This window comes from Apium graveolens, chromosome 5 (assembly GCF_009905375.1).
Source record: "Apium graveolens cultivar Ventura chromosome 5, ASM990537v1, whole genome shotgun sequence".
Taxonomy (NCBI): domain Eukaryota; kingdom Viridiplantae; phylum Streptophyta; class Magnoliopsida; order Apiales; family Apiaceae; genus Apium; species Apium graveolens.
This window is the reverse complement of record NC_133651.1, coordinates 49,544,256-49,565,798: the sequence shown is the minus strand read 5'-3', so window position 1 is coordinate 49,565,798 and position 21,543 is coordinate 49,544,256. Positions and strand designations below refer to the sequence as shown.

General features: G+C 33.3%; 3 protein-coding genes and 1 pseudogene across 17 annotated transcripts; 1 reads left to right on the top strand and 3 right to left on the bottom strand.

Moving 5' to 3' along the window:
* Nucleotides 1–8,723: 8,723 nt before the first annotated feature.
* On the bottom strand, nucleotides 8,724–9,886 carry LOC141660048 (polyphenol oxidase, chloroplastic-like; annotated as a pseudogene).
* A 169-nt stretch (nucleotides 9,887–10,055) lies between these two features.
* On the bottom strand, nucleotides 10,056–12,637 carry LOC141660047 (uncharacterized). Its single transcript, XM_074467009.1, has 4 exons — nucleotides 12,400–12,637; nucleotides 11,595–12,312; nucleotides 11,227–11,284; nucleotides 10,056–10,634 (listed from the first exon to the last, which is right to left on the bottom strand). Exons 1-4 carry the CDS (start codon nucleotides 12,635–12,637, stop codon nucleotides 10,056–10,058), a joined length of 1,593 nt encoding a protein of 530 aa, XP_074323110.1.
* Nucleotides 12,638–13,302: 665 nt separating this feature from the next.
* On the bottom strand, nucleotides 13,303–16,972 carry LOC141661457 (uncharacterized). Of its 15 annotated transcripts, none has more exons than XM_074468470.1 (10): nucleotides 16,642–16,972; nucleotides 16,491–16,540; nucleotides 16,003–16,212; nucleotides 15,810–15,909; nucleotides 15,158–15,325; nucleotides 14,940–15,059; nucleotides 14,761–14,862; nucleotides 14,551–14,620; nucleotides 14,219–14,321; nucleotides 13,303–13,549 (listed from the first exon to the last, which is right to left on the bottom strand). In XM_074468470.1, exons 6-10 carry the CDS (start codon nucleotides 15,016–15,018, stop codon nucleotides 13,493–13,495), a joined length of 411 nt encoding a protein of 136 aa, XP_074324571.1. In that variant the 5' UTR covers nucleotides 15,019–15,059; nucleotides 15,158–15,325; nucleotides 15,810–15,909; nucleotides 16,003–16,212; nucleotides 16,491–16,540; nucleotides 16,642–16,972; the 3' UTR covers nucleotides 13,303–13,492. The 15 variants fall into 15 exon arrangements, 4 of the variants coding, with proteins under 4 accessions (XP_074324571.1, XP_074324570.1, XP_074324572.1 ...); XR_012549950.1 differs by having other exon boundaries at nucleotides 13,304–13,549; nucleotides 14,030–14,321; nucleotides 14,740–14,862; XR_012549951.1 differs by having other exon boundaries at nucleotides 13,304–13,549; nucleotides 14,030–14,318; nucleotides 14,740–14,862.
* A 3,690-nt stretch (nucleotides 16,973–20,662) lies between these two features.
* Nucleotides 20,663–21,268, top strand: LOC141660046 (uncharacterized). Its single transcript, XM_074467008.1, has one exon. It carries the CDS (start codon nucleotides 20,663–20,665, stop codon nucleotides 21,266–21,268), a length of 606 nt encoding a protein of 201 aa, XP_074323109.1.
* The last annotated feature ends 275 nt before the right edge of the window (nucleotides 21,269–21,543 follow it).

Here is a 21,543-nt window from a genome sequence, read left to right as displayed (position 1 = left end):
TGATAAAATCTCAGTAAGCTATTATCGGGTAAAATTTAAAAGTAATCCTAGTTAGCCATTATCACCTATTCACCCCCCCTCTAGGTGTAATTTCAGTTGGTATCAGAGCTTTGGTATACTAATCTTTCTGTAACAGGAATAGTATTCGATCAAAATGGCTGACAAATATCCCGAAGGAACCTCAGATTACCGAGCACCTCTCTTGCTTGGTACAGAAAACTATAACCGGTGGAAAGGTCGCATGGAAGTGTATCTATCCAGGGAGCCACTAGCTTTGAGAGTTGTTCAAAAGGGTCCTTTTGAGTTCAAGGACAAAGAAGGCAAAGTGAAAGACGTTGATGATCTCACAGAGGCTGAACTAATCAAATACAGCTTCAATGGAAAGGCTAGGAATTCTCTCATAAATGGGTTATATCCTAGTGAATGTGATAAAGTCTCTTCATGTAAATCAGCTAAAGAGATATGGGATACTCTGGAATTGTATCACGAAGGATCCAAGAGTTTAAGAAAGGTGAAATTGAGTAAACTAATGAATGAGTTCGGAAATTTCAAGCTTCAAGATGGAGAAACTATTCGAGAAAGTCAAGCTAGATTCCAGATAAATCTGAATGCCTTAAAGCAGCTTGGCAAACATATCCCACAAGAGGAAATCAACATGAAGATACTTAATGTTGTGCCATTTATCTATGAACCAAAGGTAACAGCTCTAGAATCCTCTCCAACTATAGATACTATGGATCAATTGGCTGTTTTTGCAGAATTGGAACAATTTGAAAGCAAAATCAAGGAAAGCCAATCAAGTTCTATGCAAGCTCCAGTTGCTCAAATGAAGCAATTAGCTCTTCACACTAATGATAGCTTACTGGAATCTGAAGATGAGTCAGACGAAGAACTAGCTTTAATATCCAGGAAGATCAGAAAGATGATCGAGAAGAAGAACAAGCTGAAAAGAGATAAAGGCAGATTTTCCAACAACAAGAAGCCCAACAAGGATTCTAAAGATCAGACATGCTTTGAATGTGGAAAGCCAAGCCATTATAAACGGGACTGCTATAAATTGAAGTCAAAACAACAAACTGTCTTCAAGGATAAGAAGAAAGATAAAGCTCTAATGACTAGGAGTGATGATGACTCAGTTTCCAGTGATGATTCAAGGGGAGACATGGTCAATCTTGCCCTAGTTGGACTTGATGATTATTCTGTTCGAGGAAATTCAGAAAGTGGAAAGTGGATACCTAGAAAGTGATTCAGAAGAAGATCAGAGTGAGGTAAACTCTTGTAAATATAATTTATCTTCTGAAAATATTGTTTTGGAACCACTAACCATGCAAGAATGTAAGAATGTATCTATGGGTGAATATTATTCTCTTAAAGCTGAAAATAGCAAGCTAAAAGAGAAGAATAATTATCTTAAGACTATGGTTTAAGATTTAATGAGCAAAGTAGATACTTGGATTGACAAGAAGGTACCTACACAAGCTGACAAAGAGGCTGAAATCAAGGATCTTCAAGCTAAAGTTAGTCATGTGGAAAACTTCAACAAAATTCTCCTCAAAAGAAACAAGACTCAATTAATGGAGATCACTGAGTTAAAGAAGGAGATTGAAGCAAGGGATGAATGTTTGGAGCTGTTCAAACTCAGAGAATCAATAGATGCAACACCTTCAAATCAAGCAGAAGAACCATCTCAGCAAGCTGAAATCATAAGTCAGCAAGCTGAAAAGATTGATCTGCTCACAAAGGAAGTTGAGGATCTGAAAAAGGGCATGGGATCGTTTGTTCAAGGAGAAGAAAGTCTCAAATCTATGATGAACAACACAAATATTCCATTGGTCAGAGAAGGAATTGGAATGAATGCAAACAAGAAGGACAAAGCTCTAAGATATGAAGGAAAACATGGCATACCCTATGATTATGCTATGCCTTGGAAGATATGCAACAGATATGGAAAGAAAGGGCATCTTGAAAAGCATTGCAAAGTTCAGAATGGACAAAAATCATATCATGGAGGAAATAAACAGAAAACAGCTTACTATGATTAGAATGGCAGAACAAAGACAGCTTACCATCATCAGGCTGGCAGAGTTAAATCACCTAGATTTATCCAAAAATGGATAAAGAAATCTGATTTACATATTTTATATGTTTTATCTGCTAACCATGTCGGACCCAACAAACTTTGGGTACCAAAAGGTTGAGTTGTTTTATTTGTTTTGTAGATGTGTCTTGCCGCTCAAGTCAAATCAACTCAATGGATTTTAGATAGCCGATGTACTAGACATATGAGTGGAGACAAAGCACAATTCTTGAGTCTTCAGATGAAAAAGGGTGGAAGAGTGACTATTGGTGATAGAAAAACTCTTCAAATTCTTGGAAAAGGTAAAATAGGTAATAAACACATTTCAATTGATAAAGTTCAATATATTAAAGGCCTTAAATATAATCTGCTTAGCATAAGCCAGTTATATGATGATGGTCATGCTGTTAACTTTGGTATTGATAAGTGTATTATTACTATTGGTACTAACAAAGTCCCCCTAGTTGCTAGAAGGGAAGGAAATATATATATTTTGGACTTTGAGTTGCAGAAAACAGCTTGCTGTCTTGCTGCAATAGACACTGATCCTTATGTTTGGCATAGAAGATTGGGTCATGCTCACATGGATTTACTTAACAAGCTTTCAAAGAAGAAGCTAGTCAGAGGTTTACCCAAAATCAAGTATGTCAAGACTGAGGTGTGTTCGGCATGCCAATTAGGCAAGCAAATTAGAAGTACTCACAAAGCAAAGAAAATGGTATCTACTTCTAAACCCTTAGAACTTTTACATTTAGACTTATTTGGTCCGGAACCTTATAAAAGTATAGGAGGTAAGCAATATGGTTTTGTAATTGTTGATGATTATTCTCGTTTTACATGGGTATTATTTCTTAGAACTAAAGATACTTCTTTTAATGAGTTTGATAAACTAATTAAATTACTTGAGAATAAGCTCAATACAAAGCTTGTAGGAATAAGGAGTGATCGAGGTGGTGAATTCCAAAAAGACTTTGTTACTTATTGTGAAGAAAGAGCAATATCACATGAATTCTCGGCTCCAAGGACTCCACAATAAAATGGTGTGGTGGAACGCAAGAATAGGTCACTGCAAGAGACAGCAAGGACTTTGTTGCAAGAAAGCAAGTTACCTAGAAGTTTTTGGGCAGAAGCAGTCAACACAGCATGTTATGTTCTGAATAGAGTATTGATAAGACCTATTTTGGACAAGACTCCATATGAATTGCTCAAGAAAAAGAGGCCCAACATCAGTTACTTCAGAATCTTTGGCTCAAAGTGTTTTGTGCTCAAGACAATTTGTAATGATGGTAAATTTGATGTTAAATCTTATGAAGCTATTTTTCTTGGTTATTCTATGAATAGTAAAACCTATAGAGTTTATAATTTGTCTAAGCATATTGTTGAGGAATCTATAGATGTTACTTTTCAAGAACCTAACAATGATCTTTCAAGAGACGAGGAAGATGATGCAGGTGAAGCTGAACAACAGCAAGCTGAAACAGAGAAGGCTACTCCAAAACAACAAGCTGAAACAGAGACTGATTCTGGAAAACAGCAAGCTGAAATTGAAACTGCCTCAGGAAATCAGCAAGCAGAACCTTCTACTCCAGTTGATGATGCAATTGTAAAGATGGCAAAGATGACTCTTTATGGTCCTAGAGGAAATAGAGCAAAGGATAAAATGCCAATCTATGATGGTGAAGACTTAGCTCCTCCATCTAAGATGAGGAAGACTTCACATGAAGATATTGCAAAGCATTCATTGCCAAAAGCTACACGGACAGTGAAGAATCACCCTCCAGAACAGATTATTGGTGATATTTCTGCTGGTCTCAAGACAAGAAAAGGCACTGCAAACTTTTGTGCTTATGCTGCATTTTTAGCTCAAGAGGAACCCAAGAATGTCAAAGAAGCACTTGAAGATGAAAATTGGATCACGGCTATGCAAGAAGAACTCAATCAATTCGAACGATGTGATGTTTGGGAACTGGTCAAGCCACCAAAGGATGCTTCAATCATTGGTACAAAATGGATTTTCAAGAATAAAGTGGATGAATTTGGTACTGTTACTCGAAATAAAGCAAGGCTAGTAGCACAAGGGTACAACCAACAAGAAGGCATTGACTTTGATCAAACATATGCTCCAGTAGCTAGATTGGAATCAATTAGGATGCTTCTTGCTTATGCATGCTTCAAGAAGATCAAGCTACATCAAATGGACGTCAAAAGTGCTTTTCTTAATGGATTTCTGGAAGAGGAAGTTTATGTTAAGCAACCCCCTGGTTTTGAACATGAACAACATCCGGACTATGTTTACAAGCTCAAGAAGGCATTATATGGCTTAAAGCAAGCACCAAGGGCTTGGTACAAGAGGCTTAGTAAGTTTTTGATCAAAAATGGCTTCATTCGAGGTAAAATTGATCCTACTTTATTTACTAAGCAAACTGGTAATGATATTTTGATTGTCCAGATATATGTAGATGATATAATCTTTGGATCCACTAATGATTCTATGTGTGAGTGGTTTTCTAAGTGTATGAGCAGTGAATTTGACATGAGCATGATGGGTGAGCTCAATTATTTCTTGGGGCTCCAAATTAAACAATCTAAAGATGGAATTTATGTGCATCAATCAAAATATGTCAAGAATTTGCTGACCAGATTTGGTTTTGACAATGTCAAGCCAAAATCTACTCCAATGAATCAAAATAGCAAGCTGACATCGGATGAAAAAGGTAAAGATGTTGATATCAAGAAGTATAGAGGTATGATTGGTAGTCTTTTATATCTTACTGCTTCTCAGCCAGATATTATGTATAGTGTATGTGTTTGTGCTCGTTTTCAAGCTAAACCTAAGGAATCACACTTAAATGCAGTTAAAAGAATATTTAGATATTTAAGTGGGACTATTAATCTTGGGTTATTTTATCCTATTACAAGCACATTTGATCTTGTGGGGTATAGTGATGCTGACTATGCAGGTTGTCAAACTGATAGAAAGAGTACAAGTGGTGTTTGTACATATTTAGGACAAAGTCTCGTATCTTGGCAAAGTAAGAAACAAACTTCAGTTGCATTATCCACAGCAGAAGGTGAGTATTTGGCAGCTGGTAGCTGTTGCTCTCAAATTTTATGGATGATTCAGACTCTACGAGATTTTGGAATCAAGTGTGGCAAAGTTCCAATCTATTGTGACAACACTAGCACCATCAACATATCAAAGAATCCAGTTAATCACTCAAGAACAAAGCATATTGATGTTCGTCATCATTTCTTGAGAGATAATGCTGCCAAAGGTTAGATTGAATTAGTTTTTGTACCTACTGAATATCAATTGGCAGATATCTTTACAAAACCCCTTGGCGAAGCAAGATTTTCTACCATTCGAAGGGAACTTGGCATGTGCAGTGTATAATGGCAAGCTATCTTTGGAAATTTGGTAATGTTAGCTTACTATCAATTTTCATGTTAGCTTACTATGATTGTTTATTAAATGTCATAATTTGTGTTTAATTTGATTTATTAATTTTGACATGCCATTATATGTTTATTGTTGCTTACATGTTTGTGTGTTTTGATGTTTTATCTTATACTTCTGATCAGCCTTCAACCTAGATCTTTTTGATGCTTTAAGGGGGAGAAATTTAGGAGTCTTATTTTATTAGGAGTCTTATTTTATGCTTATGTTTATGCCTGATTATTAAGACTATCTGTTGGCTTATGTTTAATCTGTGGTTTGCTACTTGGTCTATGATGCTACTTGGTTTATGTTGGCTGTTATTTAAGACATAATTGTCTTTTAGTTTTTAAGAATTGATGTAATGATATAATGCTGCTATGTTGGTTATTTTGGATATGCATGTGTGTCATTTATATTTTAATTGTAGTAACAGGTTATACAATTTTGAGATTTGCATATATTTAGGGGAGTTTTTATAATTCTCCTAAATGTGTGTAATCATCAAAAAGGGGGAGATTGTAACTCCTTAGTTTTGATGATCACAACACAACAAGCCATCATGTTGTTATTTGAGAATGTATGCAGGATATAACAGCTTAATGTCATTGCTGTTTAAGTATCATGACAGCAAGCTATCATAAGACAGTAATCTATTTCAGCAAGCTATGATCTCGATTGTCAGAATAACAGCAAGTCCAGATTCAACAAGGAAGTCGAATTTCATGGAGATTTTATAGGATCTTCATATATATCAGTTGTAAGGACTTCTCTAATATAATAAACGTGCATGATATATATAGAGCTCATTTATAAAATGTTTTTAATCATTCAAATTGATTTCCTAAAGAATAGGAGTTTGTTTTTCTTTCAAACTCTTTCTCCTATCTTCATTAAAACGTTTTATCCTCTACAAAATAGAAGAGATATTTTTTGTACGTTGGACATCTTTCTTTCTCTTCTATCTAACGTACACATGAACGTTGGAAACCATCCCAACGATCTTAAACGGTAGAATTGGATTCTAGCCGTTGTAAGTTGTTGAGAATGTTTCAAACGTTAATGTGTGGTTATATATGTGGTTTCTTGCAGTTTTATGACAGACGAATTTTGCAAGCAAGAACACATACAACTCCTGATCTTTATTGATTTCAAAATACTCTCGAGCTCTAAATATATACACGTGTTTCATCTTAGAGAGAGTTTATAGTTTGAGTTGTAAACTTTATCACTGATTTGTATTGTTCAATTGTATTGATTAGTTGCTGGATAAGTTGGCTAGGGAAACAAGGGTTTAGTGGTACTTGCTAGAGGAGTTTGTACTACGGGGTAGTATAGTACTTAGAGAGCAGGTTCTTAAACAGGGTTTCAGCAAACCATTATCAGCAGCTGGGATAAAGGGAGATATATTGTTGTATCTTTTAGTTGTAACCTTCATTGATCAATAATATATTCTCTTACCAAGTTGGTAAGGGACCAGGACGTAGACCATAGGGGCTTAGGGGTCGAACCTGGCTAAAATTCTTGTGTGTTCTATTTACTTTCCTGCACATTATTTTCTGCATTGCATTTAGTCATCTCAGCTTACTATCATTGTCAGATTATAGCTCAGTTGATAAAATCTCAATAAGCTATTATCGGGTAAAATTTAAAAGTAATCCTAGTTAGTCATTATCACCTATTCACCCCCCCTCTAGGTGTAATTTCATTTCAATGTTAAAATGTTAATATTTTAAATTTCTTTCTTATTTTAAGGTAAGATAACTTCATATGTATTTTTTTCAATTTCGTTTTTAATAAAAATTAGATATTAGAACTTAAAATAAACGATTTATTTTAGTAAAAATAAAATGTTGTGTTGTTAATAAAGTTAAAATAAAAACATGGCTTATTTGATACTTAGAAAAAAATAAAAAAATTGTTTTGCAAATTAAAACTTAAGAAAGTATAATTTTGGCTTTAAAACGTATTTTTGAAAAAATCTCAAAAAAAAAGAATTAGAATATAATAATGTAGACCGTTCATTTTATAAGACTTTAAATACATATAAAATATGGAAAGAAGTAGTATTTTGAGAAAAAATAAATAATTAGAACTAAACTATAACTCTTGTATTTACGTATTTTAATTTTATATCTATTTGTTAATTAAATTATTTACAACATAGTGTACTTAAATCAAATATATTAATTTTATAAAAATAAAGCTTAGAAAACAAAAGTGTTGAAACTTGAAAGTTGGCAAATGAGCAAACAAATTGATCATACTTGGGTCAACATTAATATTATACAAGTATTTCACATATTACTATTCTCTCTGTGACTTCAGAAAAATCAATAATTCTACTGAAGAAATACAGTATATTATCACTTTTCACAACTTTAACAGCATCACAGGCCCTGCAATCTGCCAAATGGGGAAAATCATTGGCATTACTTTATACAAAAAAAGTTCCAGTCTGTTATGTAAAAATTAAGCCCCTTCATTTTTTGTCCTACACATGTATAAAAGCAAATTTCAGAATAAGTTGAAATTAAAATCTTGTATAATGCAACATCAACACTGAAACTAAGCAATGGAGCTAAAAAATATCAAACCTCATACCATGACTCAACAAAAATTCTAAGCACTGAAATGTATACACTACCAAAAAAAAAATAAACCACTAAAAACATTAAACCTTATAACAGGACACCAACCATACCAGCAAAAAATCCAAATATGCAGAGCCAGTGGCGCAGCTACACCCAGACACCTCCGGTCACGTGCGCCCAAAGAGAAATTTTTTTAATGTTAAACCTACAAATGAAATAACAGTTGCATGTAAATACTTATCGAGGTGCCCCACTTTCCACCTCTTTTTTTAATTGAACTATGCTTGAAAACTGGACCGGAGAATGTAACCTGACAATAGTAATGACTGATAGATGATTAATTGGTATACTTTGATGTAAAAAAGACATGTGTGACATTAAGAACCAATGTTGTTAGCTAGAAAAACAAGAAGATCAGAAACTCGGATTAATAGTTGATGCTTACATTGAGAGATTTTATTATAGATCAACAGAACAGCCAAAGATCATATATGATCCTAGAGACGATGATTGAAAACAAACAATAGAATGAAAGACACACAAAACAAGCCGTACAGGATTAACTCTTGCAAGCTAATGACCGGCAATATTATTGTTGATCAGAAAAAATGTTTAATTAAGAAGAGAACCGAATCTTGACACTTTCAATGGTGACTTTCCCTTTCCCAGTTCTCGGAACCAAGGCCACCACCAGGCCTTAATCATCATCAGCTCCCAAGTCCTCGAGAAGCTCCGTTATTCCCAAATTCAGGATGGTTTTCACTTTTTTACTCACTTTAAATGGCACATTGGAGAAGGCCCATGCGAACTCAGCATTTTGAGGTCCAATGTCTACTTCATCTTCGTCGTTAATGTAAACATCAAATTTAATATACTCATCTCCATCATATTCAATCCCGTCTATCTCCACTATCTCATCCTCGTCTTCCTTCTCCTCTTGAGTCCTCGATTTTTTGGGCTTGGGAACGTTAACTTTCAGGATTCTATCCAGAACTTTAGGCAGTGCACTAGGTGTTGGTGCTTCAGCAGCATTGGCAGACCGCGCCCTCCTTTCTTAGGCTTTTTACTCTTTCAGACAGGACTGGATCTGAGCCATGGAAGTGGAACATCTTGGTAAATATATCCCAGCTTTTTAGTATCAAGACAGTCCCTGACTTTAACTTGAACCAACTACTTGTTCTCATCATAGAAAAGGAAAGCAGAGTCCAGATAATCGGTATCCATAATATCCTTAGCGTTTCTTCCAGGGAGTGTCTTCTATATATTTCATATTTCATCAAACAAGAATTGAAAATATTAAAACTTTATTAACTAAAAATGTGTTTTTAATCAAGATATGGTATTACAAATTTATAACGAGATTGTATGGTGCCCCCATGAGGTAAACCTCCTGGCTCCGCCACTGTGCAGAGCATCACTAAAGTAAAAAAAATACATTTTCTCTTAAGTATATATACTATCAACAATATCTACAACTATATTTCTTACACTAAAGGATATATAGATCTCAACGAACCATATTACGCATCACAATCCAAACCACACTACTAAGAACAAAGAAAAACTGAAGTGCATACCTGATATTTCATACCTGTAACCAATAAAATTAATCAGAACACTATTTACTTGTTAATTAAGAAATAACAATATGCAATAACAGAGTGGTAAAGAATATTTACCTTTTTTCATTTCAAGAAATTTGACCTTAATATCCTCATGCGTCTGATTCCATTTCAGAGGAGGTTTCATTATCATCATCACTTGAACATAATTCTTCATTATTTAAAAACATATCTCCGTCGTCATCAATTTCATTTTCTACATCTCCTTCTAAATCATTATTATCAGCAATATGCTGGTTTTCAGTTCTAGAAAATAAATCAGCAACAAGTTGGTCTGTAAGAGTTACAGCTACAACATCTTGCCGAACTAAAAATAAATAATCAATTCAATCCTCCACTGGCCGAAAAGGTGGTAGTTGGACTGATTCATCTGCTTGAAATACATCATTGTTTGGTATATTACTAACCACTTCAGATGTTTCAGGAATATCATAAACATTTCGATGATTAACTTTTTGAATAAAACGCCAATTTGAACCACGTCTCATATCTAGAAGATAGAAAACTTGTTGAGCTTGGTTGGCCAAAATAAATGGTTCATTCACATACCAATTTGATTTAGTATTAATGGATGTAAGATCATTTTCCTTATACACTGATTTGTCTTTTGGGTCAGAGTTAAACCACTTGCAGCGAAATAAGTAAATTTTTCGATAAAAAATGAATGATAATTCCAGAATCTCAATCAAGAACCCATAATATAGGATGTTCTCATTATTATGATCCCCTTCTGTGCAAACTCCTGAACATTGTGTTTGAAGAGTATCATCATACTCTTTGCAACAAAATTGAACACCATTTACCACACAACTTTGATAACTATGATATCGTTCCAACGCACCTTGAGATAAGGCATACAAATCATCACTGATTATAGTTGGTTTTTGCACTTTCGTTTGAGATATCTAAAAAGATAAAGCATATTATATGATATTAGTTGCCACATTAGTAAATTCTGAAATAAGCATTTAACAAAAAAAATATTATTAAATCGGCAAATATAATATTTTACGTTCTTCCTGAACCACGATGGAAACTCTTCCTTCAGCATATTATCAATATTTAAATGTGAAATGCCTCTGCCTTACAATATCTTTTTATGATCACTACATACAAGTACCATACGTCAATTAAATGATAAGTATATTAATGGTATGTAATTAAAAGTTTACTATTTATCTATGAAAAAATTCAGCACTTACTCGATATATCCTTGAATATCATTTGCACAGTTGTTTAATATATACCATTGAATGGTACTCTTCCAACTTTGTAGCAATTGAATAGAAGATGCTCCTAAAAGACGAACACTAGAATTAAAGACTTCTAACTTGTGATTTGTAAGAGATGAATCCCAATTACGTTCAAGTTTAGTAAATCTTGTGTCTATGTTCGAAACATATCTTGTTAAGAAACTAACAACCTCATCTACAACAAAAGCTTCTACAATGGAACCATCTGGTCGAGCCATATTTCACACATATCGCTTAAACAAACCCATATGGCATTCCGTTCCAAACATCCATCTTGGAGCAACGGGTCCACCTTGCAATACCTGATTAGGTAATTGTACGCAAAGGTGGACCATTATGGTAAGAAATGACATCGGAAATATTTTCTCCAACTTACATAAAATTATAACAATTCCCTGCTTCAATTCTTCAATATCGGAAATTCGGATTGTTTTAGCACAAACTTTTTAAAAAAATTGACATAGCTCAATCAAAGTGCCACGTATATTCTTCGTTAGATAAGGCAATATAGCAACAGGCAATATCTTGTAAAGTAACACATGACAGTCATGACTTTTCATACCTTTGAGCTTATTATTATCTGTAACTCATCGACTTATATTTGAAGCATACCCATCCGGTAATCTTACTGTGCGAATGAATTGACAAAAACTCTTGCATTCTTCTCTTGTAAAAGTGTAACTAGCATGAGGTTTTTCGTATTTATTAGAAGCTGTCTTCTTTAACCAAAGTTCTTCACGAATATTGAGATCTTGCAAATCTTTACGCGCTTTCAAGTTGTCCTTTGTTTTACCCTCAATATCCAGAAGTGTGCCTGCAATGTTATCACAAACATTTTTTTCTATATGCATGACGTCAAGATTATGTCGCAGTAAGAGTGTTGACCAATATGACAAGTCAAAAAGAACACTTCTTTTACTCCCATTTAATTCATTGGCTCCACGTTTACATTTTCTAGATGAGTTGTTTGGTGCTTTACCTGGTGTACGTACATGAACTTCTTCCAGTTGCTTCAAAATATCTTCACCAGTAAAAGTTCTTGGAGGATCACGCAACTCACTAAATCCATCATAATCTTTGCTCCTTTTCCATGAATGGTTAGCACTCAAGTAACATCGATGTCCTGTAAAACATTGTTTGTCAGTTATTCTTCGAGATCTTCTATCTTCTAAACAAACAGGGCATGCTAATTTTCCAGCAGTACTCCACCCAAACAAGTACGCATAAGCAGGAAAATCACTAATCGTCCATAATACCACATCTTTCAATTTAAACATATGCACACCATATGAATCATATGCATCAATCCCATGCCATAACTCTTTAAGTTCTTTAATTAATGGTTATAAAAACACATCATAATCTTTTCCAGGAGATTTCGGACCAGGAATTAGTAACGACATGAGGTAGTTTGTACCATTCGGGGAAGCCCAAGGTGGCATGTTGTAAGGAATCAATATCACAGGCCACAAACTATAGGATGATGATAGATTTGAAAATGGGTTAAATCCATCTGATGCCAATCCCATTTGTATGCTTTTGGAATCAATAGCAAAGTCAGGATAAATGTTGTCAAAGTGCTTCCAAGCCATCCCATCAGGCGGATGGCGTAAGATACCAGGTTCCTCTTTACGCACTTCTTTATGCCATCGCATATCTTTAGAAGTGTGTTTGGAACTAAAAAATCTCTTGAGTCGAGCTTTCACTGGGAACCATCTAAGTCGTTTATGTGGAATCTTATTTCGTATATAACGACTAGACTTACACACTGGACATGATATATAATTTACATTTTCACCATACACTACACCATAAAATGCCTACTGTAACACCAAAAAAACGTTGCATTAGGGGGTAAATATGTTGCTCTTGCCCCACTTTTAAGCTAAGGTAACAGTTTCTTAAAGATAGGTTTTTCCATGTTGCCTTAGAGGTCTAAGGTAACATCTTTGGTGTCTAAGGAAACATCGTGTTTTAACTTGTTTATATGTTGCCTTAGCTTGCTAATGCAACAAAAAAAGAGATCAGTTGTAACTTGTTTTTATGTTACCTTAGAGTTTTAAAATGTTTTTAAAAAGTGGGTCTCACCGTCTAGCTGACATGCCAAGTGTGGGCCCACAGTGTTGAGTTGTCTTGATAACGTGGCAAGTGGGCCCATAGAACCTAATGTAACACTTTGAGAAGCTATTGTAACATTATAACTAGCCTAATAAAACATTTTAAACATAATATGGTAACAGTTTAGGAGGCTATTGTAACACTTTAGCATAAACAAATTGAAATGCTTATTCTGTAAACTGAATAATCTCATTTATACAATTTCATAACTGCAAAATAATGCATCCTACCCAAAAAGTAAACATCCAAATATACAACCAAATTAAATGTCAAAACTAACTATAAACTAGTTCACATTTTTTACTTAACAACAGCCCAAGATTATAAATTTTAAAAAGTACTACTAGAAGCTAATGCTTAAATTTGCTTCACTTTCTCCACGACTCCACGATCTAGGCGTTTTCCTTTTTATACACGTGAAGCTTTCTCTTGTAAGTCTTCTTTGTTCCCTGAAATATTAACTAAGTTATTTGCAAGAAAGAAATTGAACCAACAAACATAGTTAATAACTTAGTTAATAACCAGCAAACATGAACAATGCTACCACCATCTAAAGTATAACAGGATTGTTAGATGAACAATGCTACCATATCAAACATATAGATTCCTCTCTAATATGTACTACATAGTCTATACTACAGACCAAGTACATGCCTCTTACTCCTATTTAGTCCAGTAAGATGGTACAAATGGTTGTTTTCCCGACATGAATTAAAAAAACTATATTTTCATATTAACACATCCTCCATGAAAGTATAATTTTTAAAGAAATACTGAAAGTAGCAAACCAGCAAATACTAACAAAACAAACTTTGAAATAAATATAAATAACAAAATAATATATGTACCCTATGCACAACACAAAATTAAATTGAAACAGTAAATCAAGCAAAGAAACAAATAAATGAAAAAATAGGAAAGGCATATACCTTCAAGGGTCCAGGAAAAGGTGCGAGGAGAGACAGAAAGCATGGAAGTGAGCAATGCAGAAGCAGTAGCAATAAAAATTCCCAGGCCAACAAACATTATTTTTAAATTTACGGTTTTTAACAAGAGGGAAACGCGGTCCCAAAATACTCAAGGTAAAAAAGGAACAAAGAAGAAAAGTGTACTAATACCTCGACAGATTCTAATAGCACATAATTTCCATTCTCAAATTTGTAGTAGAGTCCATTACTAGTGCTATAGTACCAGCCATCATTCGGATCGTGATAAAATCTACTGTTGCAGTAGACAAAATGAAAACAGACAGTCACAAATTTTTGTGCATAAAAGATAAGATTTCTGCGAGGTACAATACATCATTTTCTCAAGCAACCAAGTTAGCTGTGTACTGTATATTATGTCTCAAGCAACCAAGTAGCAAGTGACTAGATAGCAAAGAACATCGAAGACACATCAAAAAATAAATTTAAGAACTACTTGAGAAACTAAAAGGTATAACTCTCACCATACTGTTAGCATCCCTCCCTCTACAAAGCAGAAAAAGTCCATCTGAGCGTGCACTTGCAGTAGCATACCTAATTTGAAGTAGTAGGGGCTGATAAGTATTCTGAAATAATGGTGATCATAAAAACAATACAATATTATTCAAGAAAGCAAACTTCACCCATAACAACTGAATTTTGAAAATATTTACATGGATCTTATTATGCTTTACCACCTTTATTGAAGCATACACTGGCATAAGGTGTTTCAAGTTCACCACCTTTATCATTAGAATCAACACGACTGGGACTTTCAACAGGTAAATCTCCTGGACCTAATGATAATTGTACACATAATTAACTTTCATAGACTATCTGTTAATCACACATGAAATATTAGTTATCAACTTACTTGAACCATCATTTTTCTGAAGTGGCCCTGGCTCTATCCTATCATCTTTGGGAACTGGAGTTCCACAATCATCTCGCATAACATTTGCATTAGCACATTGGCGTTGGACAGGCAAGCCTCCTAAAGGTGACATCAGAAGTTACTATTTTGCTACAATAATAGTAGAGTAATGATCTAAAAAAATACAAACTGGAAAAATAGAAACTACAGTTGCTCACTTGAATATTCTGAATCTATTGGATACGGTTTGTCTATCTGGATAATAGAGTTGCTTACTTGATCTTCATTAAAATCAGCAGGAATTTCAACAATCGGCGTATCAGCATCTTTCGAATGACAAATTTCATTAAAAGAAGAATCTCCTCTTGATGCATGATTATCACATTCTGTAGCATTGCACAAAGTTTCACAGTAATAATAGACAATGACATAAAATAAATACAGCATATACATTTTTGTGAGCACAATTAAAAATACTCTTGCTCCGCAGCTCAGGTAAACATGAAAAACAATTTTTGCTCAGGAAGAACTGTCTTCAATGCACATCTTACAGATTAGCTTGATAGTCAGGCATTTCGTTTCTTTCCTAACTATCATTTATACATAGCTATTATTTGAATTCCAGGACGTACTCGGGTTCAAAAATTTAGGTTCACCATGAGAGAATTTCCCATTATCTAGATATAAATTGAACTTGACACACATCTCTATTACAGTTACACACACTCGTCATCTATCATAGGTTAATAAATCTATAACAGGGGGAAACTTGGGAAATAAACTTAGACAGCTCATGTTTATGCAAGCAATCTAGTGAGTTATTAAGTTCAAATAAAGAAACTAAAAAGTAAGGTAAGCTAACAGGTTTACCTTATTTGATCTAATCTGATTTAAGGAGAAATCAATCTGTATTTCCAGTGAATCAAGGTCCTTTTTGTTTAGGGAGCTCAGATCCTCCCCGTTTAGATTCCTGGCAGAAATAGAACAAAACAATGTAGACAAAGACTTAATTAGTACTAGACCAAAAAAATATGTAAAGAAATTGAGTTCTTCTCTGACATACAATAATCTGGGAGAGGGACAACAGCCAGGAGAAACCTTGAAGCACAAATCTGTAGGATAAGGGCCTCTATCCCTTAAAGTACAGTAAGCCTCTAAAATAATAATAACTTCATTAGCATTCTTGCCCAATCCATACTTTTGCTTAAGGTGTGCAACATTTTCAATGTGGTATTGAAACAAGCAGAATATATCATCCGTCACAGCAAACAATCTACAAGAAAAAAAGTATCTAAAGGCTTAACCTCCTCAAAATTTCCAATTCTAGCTATTCAGATAAACTTTAAAGTTGTTTATACACAACTGGAAACATGATTCGATACAAAAATTCATTTTCGATAAACTAAAATCTTAATACAGAATTTCAGTAACTACTAATCTGAACAAACTTTATCATCAAAAATACAAAAATTTAGAAGACATATTTCCATTTACTTGACATAATCATTGTTAGGGTACTAGAAAGATGTGAAATGAAATCTCATTACTTACACGTCCACCCTGCAACCGCATAATTATTGATACTTGATATAAAAAAGACCCTGCCAATGCAATTAAAATAAAATTATCAATATAATACTATCAGAAAACATTATGGACAAACCTGGTAGTACTTACAAAAGAACCAACAGCGAAGAAGTACCTTAAACTAATGAAGCCCTAATTCAACCAAACCAAGGAATCAATAATCCAAACCAAGGAAGCAGTAAGTCCTGAAACAAATTGACCAAATAAATAACAGAGTAAAATTGAAAAAATTAAGTGAAGAAACATATTTAATAAAAAAATCCCAAATTCAAACACAAGAACCCTAATTTCGGCTAAAGCCGAATTGAAGACCATAATGTTTGAAGAATCCAAAACCCTAATAGATCTTAGAAGTGAATGAACTTTAACATAGCAGATGAGTGAAATTGAGACATTGCGAAGACAGATAGAGAGAAGATGAGAGGCTATAAGTGTAGGAGGGAATCAACGAGCGGATAGACATTGAGAAATGTGAGAGCTTATGTTAATTTTTGAGTTTTAGCGGGCCTCTGTTTTAGTCCAAAATTTTCGGCCCGCTTCTTATTTTTTAATTTTTAATATTTTATTTACTTTATTTTAAAATTCAACTTAAAAAATATTTATTATTTATTTTTTTCCATTATTTAAATTCGTACATTTATATCCTTATATTTTTTTGTAAAAATTTATATTTCAATACTCATATTAAAATTGGAGGATATTTGTATATTTTTATTTTCATTTATAAATAAAATGAGAATTTACTTAGATTTTAATATTTAATTACTTTCAATATTTTTTTTTATAATTTTTGTTATTTAGAAAATTCATATATCATTCTATATATTAAAATCGTATATTACCTTGCATTCTTGTTAAAATATTTATATTAGAAAATTGGGGAAATTTGTAGTATTTTTATTTTTATCTTAAATAATTAAATTGAAAATAAAACTGATTTTATATTTTATAAATTAATTAATTTTCAAGTTCCATTTTAATTTTTTTACATTTTTTTATGTATAATATTTGTATATCATCATTATTACATTTTACATCACCTTAAATTCTTGAAAAAATTATATTTATCTTTAAAATATATTATATCTATCTTTAAGTACTCTAAGGTAACACGTATTCATCTATGTTACAAACTTTAACACTTTTTACTGGCTAAGGTAACATTAAAAACACAATGTTAAATTATGTGATAAGGAGCATAGTAAAGGTAACATACCAGGTAACATACCAGGTAACATTTATGGGATGAGGGGTTGTGATAGGCCATATATGGTGTAGTGATAGAACAGAGCACAATCATATTGACAAACATCAATTTGCTCATATCCTAAGCCTACTTCACAAAGAAGCTTCCTTGTATGATAATAATTCTGTGATTACCTTCACGCAATGTATCTTTAAAACATTTTAAAATATCATCAAATGCCTTATCTGTTAACTTGTTAAGCACCTTAATATTTATCAACTTTACCACCGTCTTTAAAACAGAATCTTTACAATTATCGAACAAAGGCTTGTGAAGAGATTCAAATATAACATTATACTTATCACTTACATTAAAAGAAGAATCTCCATCAAAATCACCAGTGGGACCAATGTCAAAATACTGGCGTCATTAAGACCTAAGCCAAATCATCATGTTCTTCTTCCACATTGTTAACTTGAGAATTAAAAGTTGTTTCATTTTCTAAGTCAGCTGCTAGTTCCCCATGATAATACCAGCGCTTGTAAGTACTTAGAAACCCATTAGTAAGCAAGTGCAACTTAATCATTTTAAGGTTTTGTAATTCTTTATTGACACATCTAGTACAACGGCATACTACCATCTAATGATTTTTTCGCCACACTTATAAAATCCTTGATACCATTTGTATATTCAGTTGAGAGCTTATCTTTTAGCCTGGAAGAAATATGAATAGGATTAAAAAAATATTATCATGACTCCATGAAACAATTACTGGAATTCAAATAATCAAATCCTTAACTGACATAAAAAGTATAAAAAAGTGTTAATAACATGAATTCATAACACAGAAGAGGTAGAAATTAAATTGCCTAAGTAGTTGCCACCACATAGTCTAGTTTAGACATGTAGTAAAATTAAACCTCTCTCCCCTAATTTTTTAAGAAGAAATCAAAAGTTTTATATTGACATATAAATTATGTTCCTATTTTAATAGTGAACTATCATTCTTGCTTTGTTTTTGAGAAAATGAAAATCTTTTTATTGATATTAATTTATGCTAGTACCTCTACCCAACTATTTTTAATCATAGTTTTCTTGACTTGTAATAGTCTCCCTTTCTAAATAACTTAGTAGAAGCAATTTTTATTTCAACCATACACACAATTTAAGAATTAAATTTATCAGATAATTAAAATATTCAACTTCATTCTCCTGCTTTCTTTCTAATACAAGGCAAGATTAAAATTTGACATCTTCTGGAACATGTATCTTCAACTCATGATCTGACATTTTTTTTCTAAATACAAGTAAGTAATAATATTTTTGGAAGGTTTTTTGAATATCTTTTTTTCTAGGAATACGAGTAACAATTAAAAGACTTAAATAAAAAAATAACTCAATAGGCAGAGCAGACTCATGTGTAGCTCAACAGAGGAGAAAACAAATAAACATATGGGGAGAGATTAAACAAAAACAATCCATAAATCCATAGTAACAAACCAAAGTTTACCATCACTAGAAAAGGACAGTAATTTAACTCTCCAGGTCATTTTGTAATATAGTAATAAATGTTCTTCTTAGAAAATATTAGCCAGCTTTGAACTTCATACCTCATATTACTAGATTGCTAGAAATGGCCACTACATAAATATTAATTCATTAATCTCCCATGGAACTCAAAAATTTCTTCATAAAAAATAAGTCCCACAATCATATCTTCATTAAACACAATGGTTTTCTTGTAATTACAAATAATTATGTGAACTAGTGTTCTAGGTGAGAGATATACACATACTCGTATCCACATAAATTCACTTCACAACAATAATGATACAGATTATAAACACAAATACAATATCAAAACAAAAAATAATCTTGACTTATCCGGTTCAAATTTGAAACTATTCATATATTCAAATTAGTATAAGAAATCAAACAAAAATCATAAATTTGTATATACATGAGAAATAGGAATACCGTTTAAGATGATTGTGAATTGGTGAGAGTGGTGGCCTTGTTAATTGGTGAGAGTCTTCCCTCTCTTGATAGCGAATCTTGATTGACTGACACTAGAAACCGGTCGCCTGATTGTTGGATAGGTAAACTAACTCTTGGACTTACAGGAAGAATGTGGAATTCTGTTATATTCGAATTTAGGAATATGTGAGAACACAATAATTATGATTCATAGAACTTGGAAAATGTATCTATTTTGATTCATGTATGATGTTTTATATTCTCCTATTATATAGAATAAGAGATTAATTATACAGAAATATTTAGAAACACAAAACAGTTCTTTGTTTGATTCACTATTCTGTACTGCACCTAGTATACTGAAATTATACCAAAACCCTACCAAAACTCTAAACACATAACCCAACAGATTTGTATCAGAGCCTGCGAGATGAATAACTCTTTTTCTGTTCCAAAACTCACGAAGTAAAATTATGGTCACTGGTGTATCCGGTTGAAGGCATTGCTCGGATCACAAGAAATATGGAAAATTGTAGATAAGGGCTATGATGAACCAGAGAATGAAGGTGCTTTGAATCAGGCTCAGAAAAACGCTCTAGCAAAGGCACGGAAACAAGATCAACAAGTTTTATCAATTATACACATGGGCTTAGATGAATTTATGTTTGAAAAGGTGGCATCTGTAGCAAAAGCAAAAGAAGCATGAGAGATCCTACAGAATAATTTCAAAGGTGTTGACAAAGTAAAAAAGGTACGATTACAAACCCTACGTGGTGAATTTGAATCATTACGTATGAAAGAAACAGAATCAGTCCCAGATTATTTTACAAGGGTTTCCTCGGTTGTAAATCAAATGAAGAATTATGGAGAAAATTTAGAAGATTCTCGTTTTAATGAAAAGATACTGAGATCTTTGAATACAAAGTTGTAACTTATTGGCATTTCTATTGAAGAATCAAATGATACAGAAACCATGACGATGGATCAACTTATGGGGTCCTTACAAGCATATTCTGAAAGGTTGTTAAAGAAGGAAGAGACAGATTCTCAAGTTCTGAAATCTAATGTCTCTGTGGAAGACAAAGATAAGGTGTTGTACACAAAATATAGAAGAGGAAGAGGATGTGGCCGTGTAAATAAAAATTCCCATCAAGGCAGAGGACGTGGTTTTGTAAGCAACAGATTTGGAGAACAGGTGCAGGCAAATCAACAAGTTTGGCATGGACAGGGACGTAGTCGCGGCAGAGGTGGAAGATCAGCCCCTGGAAGAGGTAATAGATCAAATATTGAATCTTATAATTGTGGAAAATTTGGACATTTTTCCAAAGATTGTTGGTTTAACAAAAGGGTTGAAGAAAAAGCAAATATAGCACAAATGGAAGAGCAACAAAATGATGGAGTGCTACTCATGGCCAACAAAGAGATAATTCAAGAAGATGATGTGATATGGTACCTTGATAGTGGTGTCAGCAACCACATGACTGGGCTCAAACATCTATTTACTTATTTGAGAGATGTAAATTCTGGTTTTGTCTCTTTTGGTGATGCATCCAAAGTTGAAGTCAAAGGAAAAGGATAAATTTGTTTTTCCAGGAAAGAAGGCAGACAAGGAAAAATAGAAGATGTCTATTTTGTTCCAGATAAGAAAAATAACATTCTTAGTCTTGGACAGCTACTGGAGAAAGGGTATTCAATTTTTATGGAGAATAAAGTCATGTTCTTGAAGGACAAAAATGGCAGGACAATGGCTCAAATAGAAATGTCTCAAAATCCGATGTTCAAATTAAATTTGAGAAATATACAGGAGACATGTATGCATGTAAAGATGGAGGACAAAGCATCTTTATGGCATAA

Excerpts from the sequence above, each read along its gene's own strand:
- LOC141660047 (XM_074467009.1), bottom strand. The coding sequence starts at position 12,637 with ATGCGATGGCATAAAGAAGTGCGTAAAGAGGAACCTGGTATCTTACGC. Across the intron at positions 11,285-11,594 it reads ACAGTAAGATTACCGGATGG|GTATTGCAAGGTGGACCCGT; the intron begins GTATGCTTCAAA and ends TTACCTAATCAG. Across the intron at positions 10,635-11,226 it reads TGGAACGGAATGCCATATGG|ATATCTCAAACGAAAGTGCA; the intron begins GTTTGTTTAAGC and ends TTATCTTTTTAG.
- LOC141661457 (XM_074468469.1), bottom strand. The coding sequence starts at position 15,018 with ATGCGAGATGATTGTGGAACTCCAGTTCCCAAAGATGATAGGATAGAG. Across the intron at positions 14,863-14,939 it reads TCAGAAAAATGATGGTTCAA|GTCCAGGAGATTTACCTGTT; the intron begins GTAAGTTGATAA and ends AATTATCATTAG. Across the intron at positions 14,322-14,550 it reads GGAGGGATGCTAACAGTATG|TAGATTTTATCACGATCCGA; the intron begins GTGAGAGTTATA and ends CTACTGCAACAG.
- LOC141660046 (XM_074467008.1), top strand. The coding sequence starts at position 20,663 with ATGACGATGGATCAACTTATGGGGTCCTTACAAGCATATTCTGAAAGG.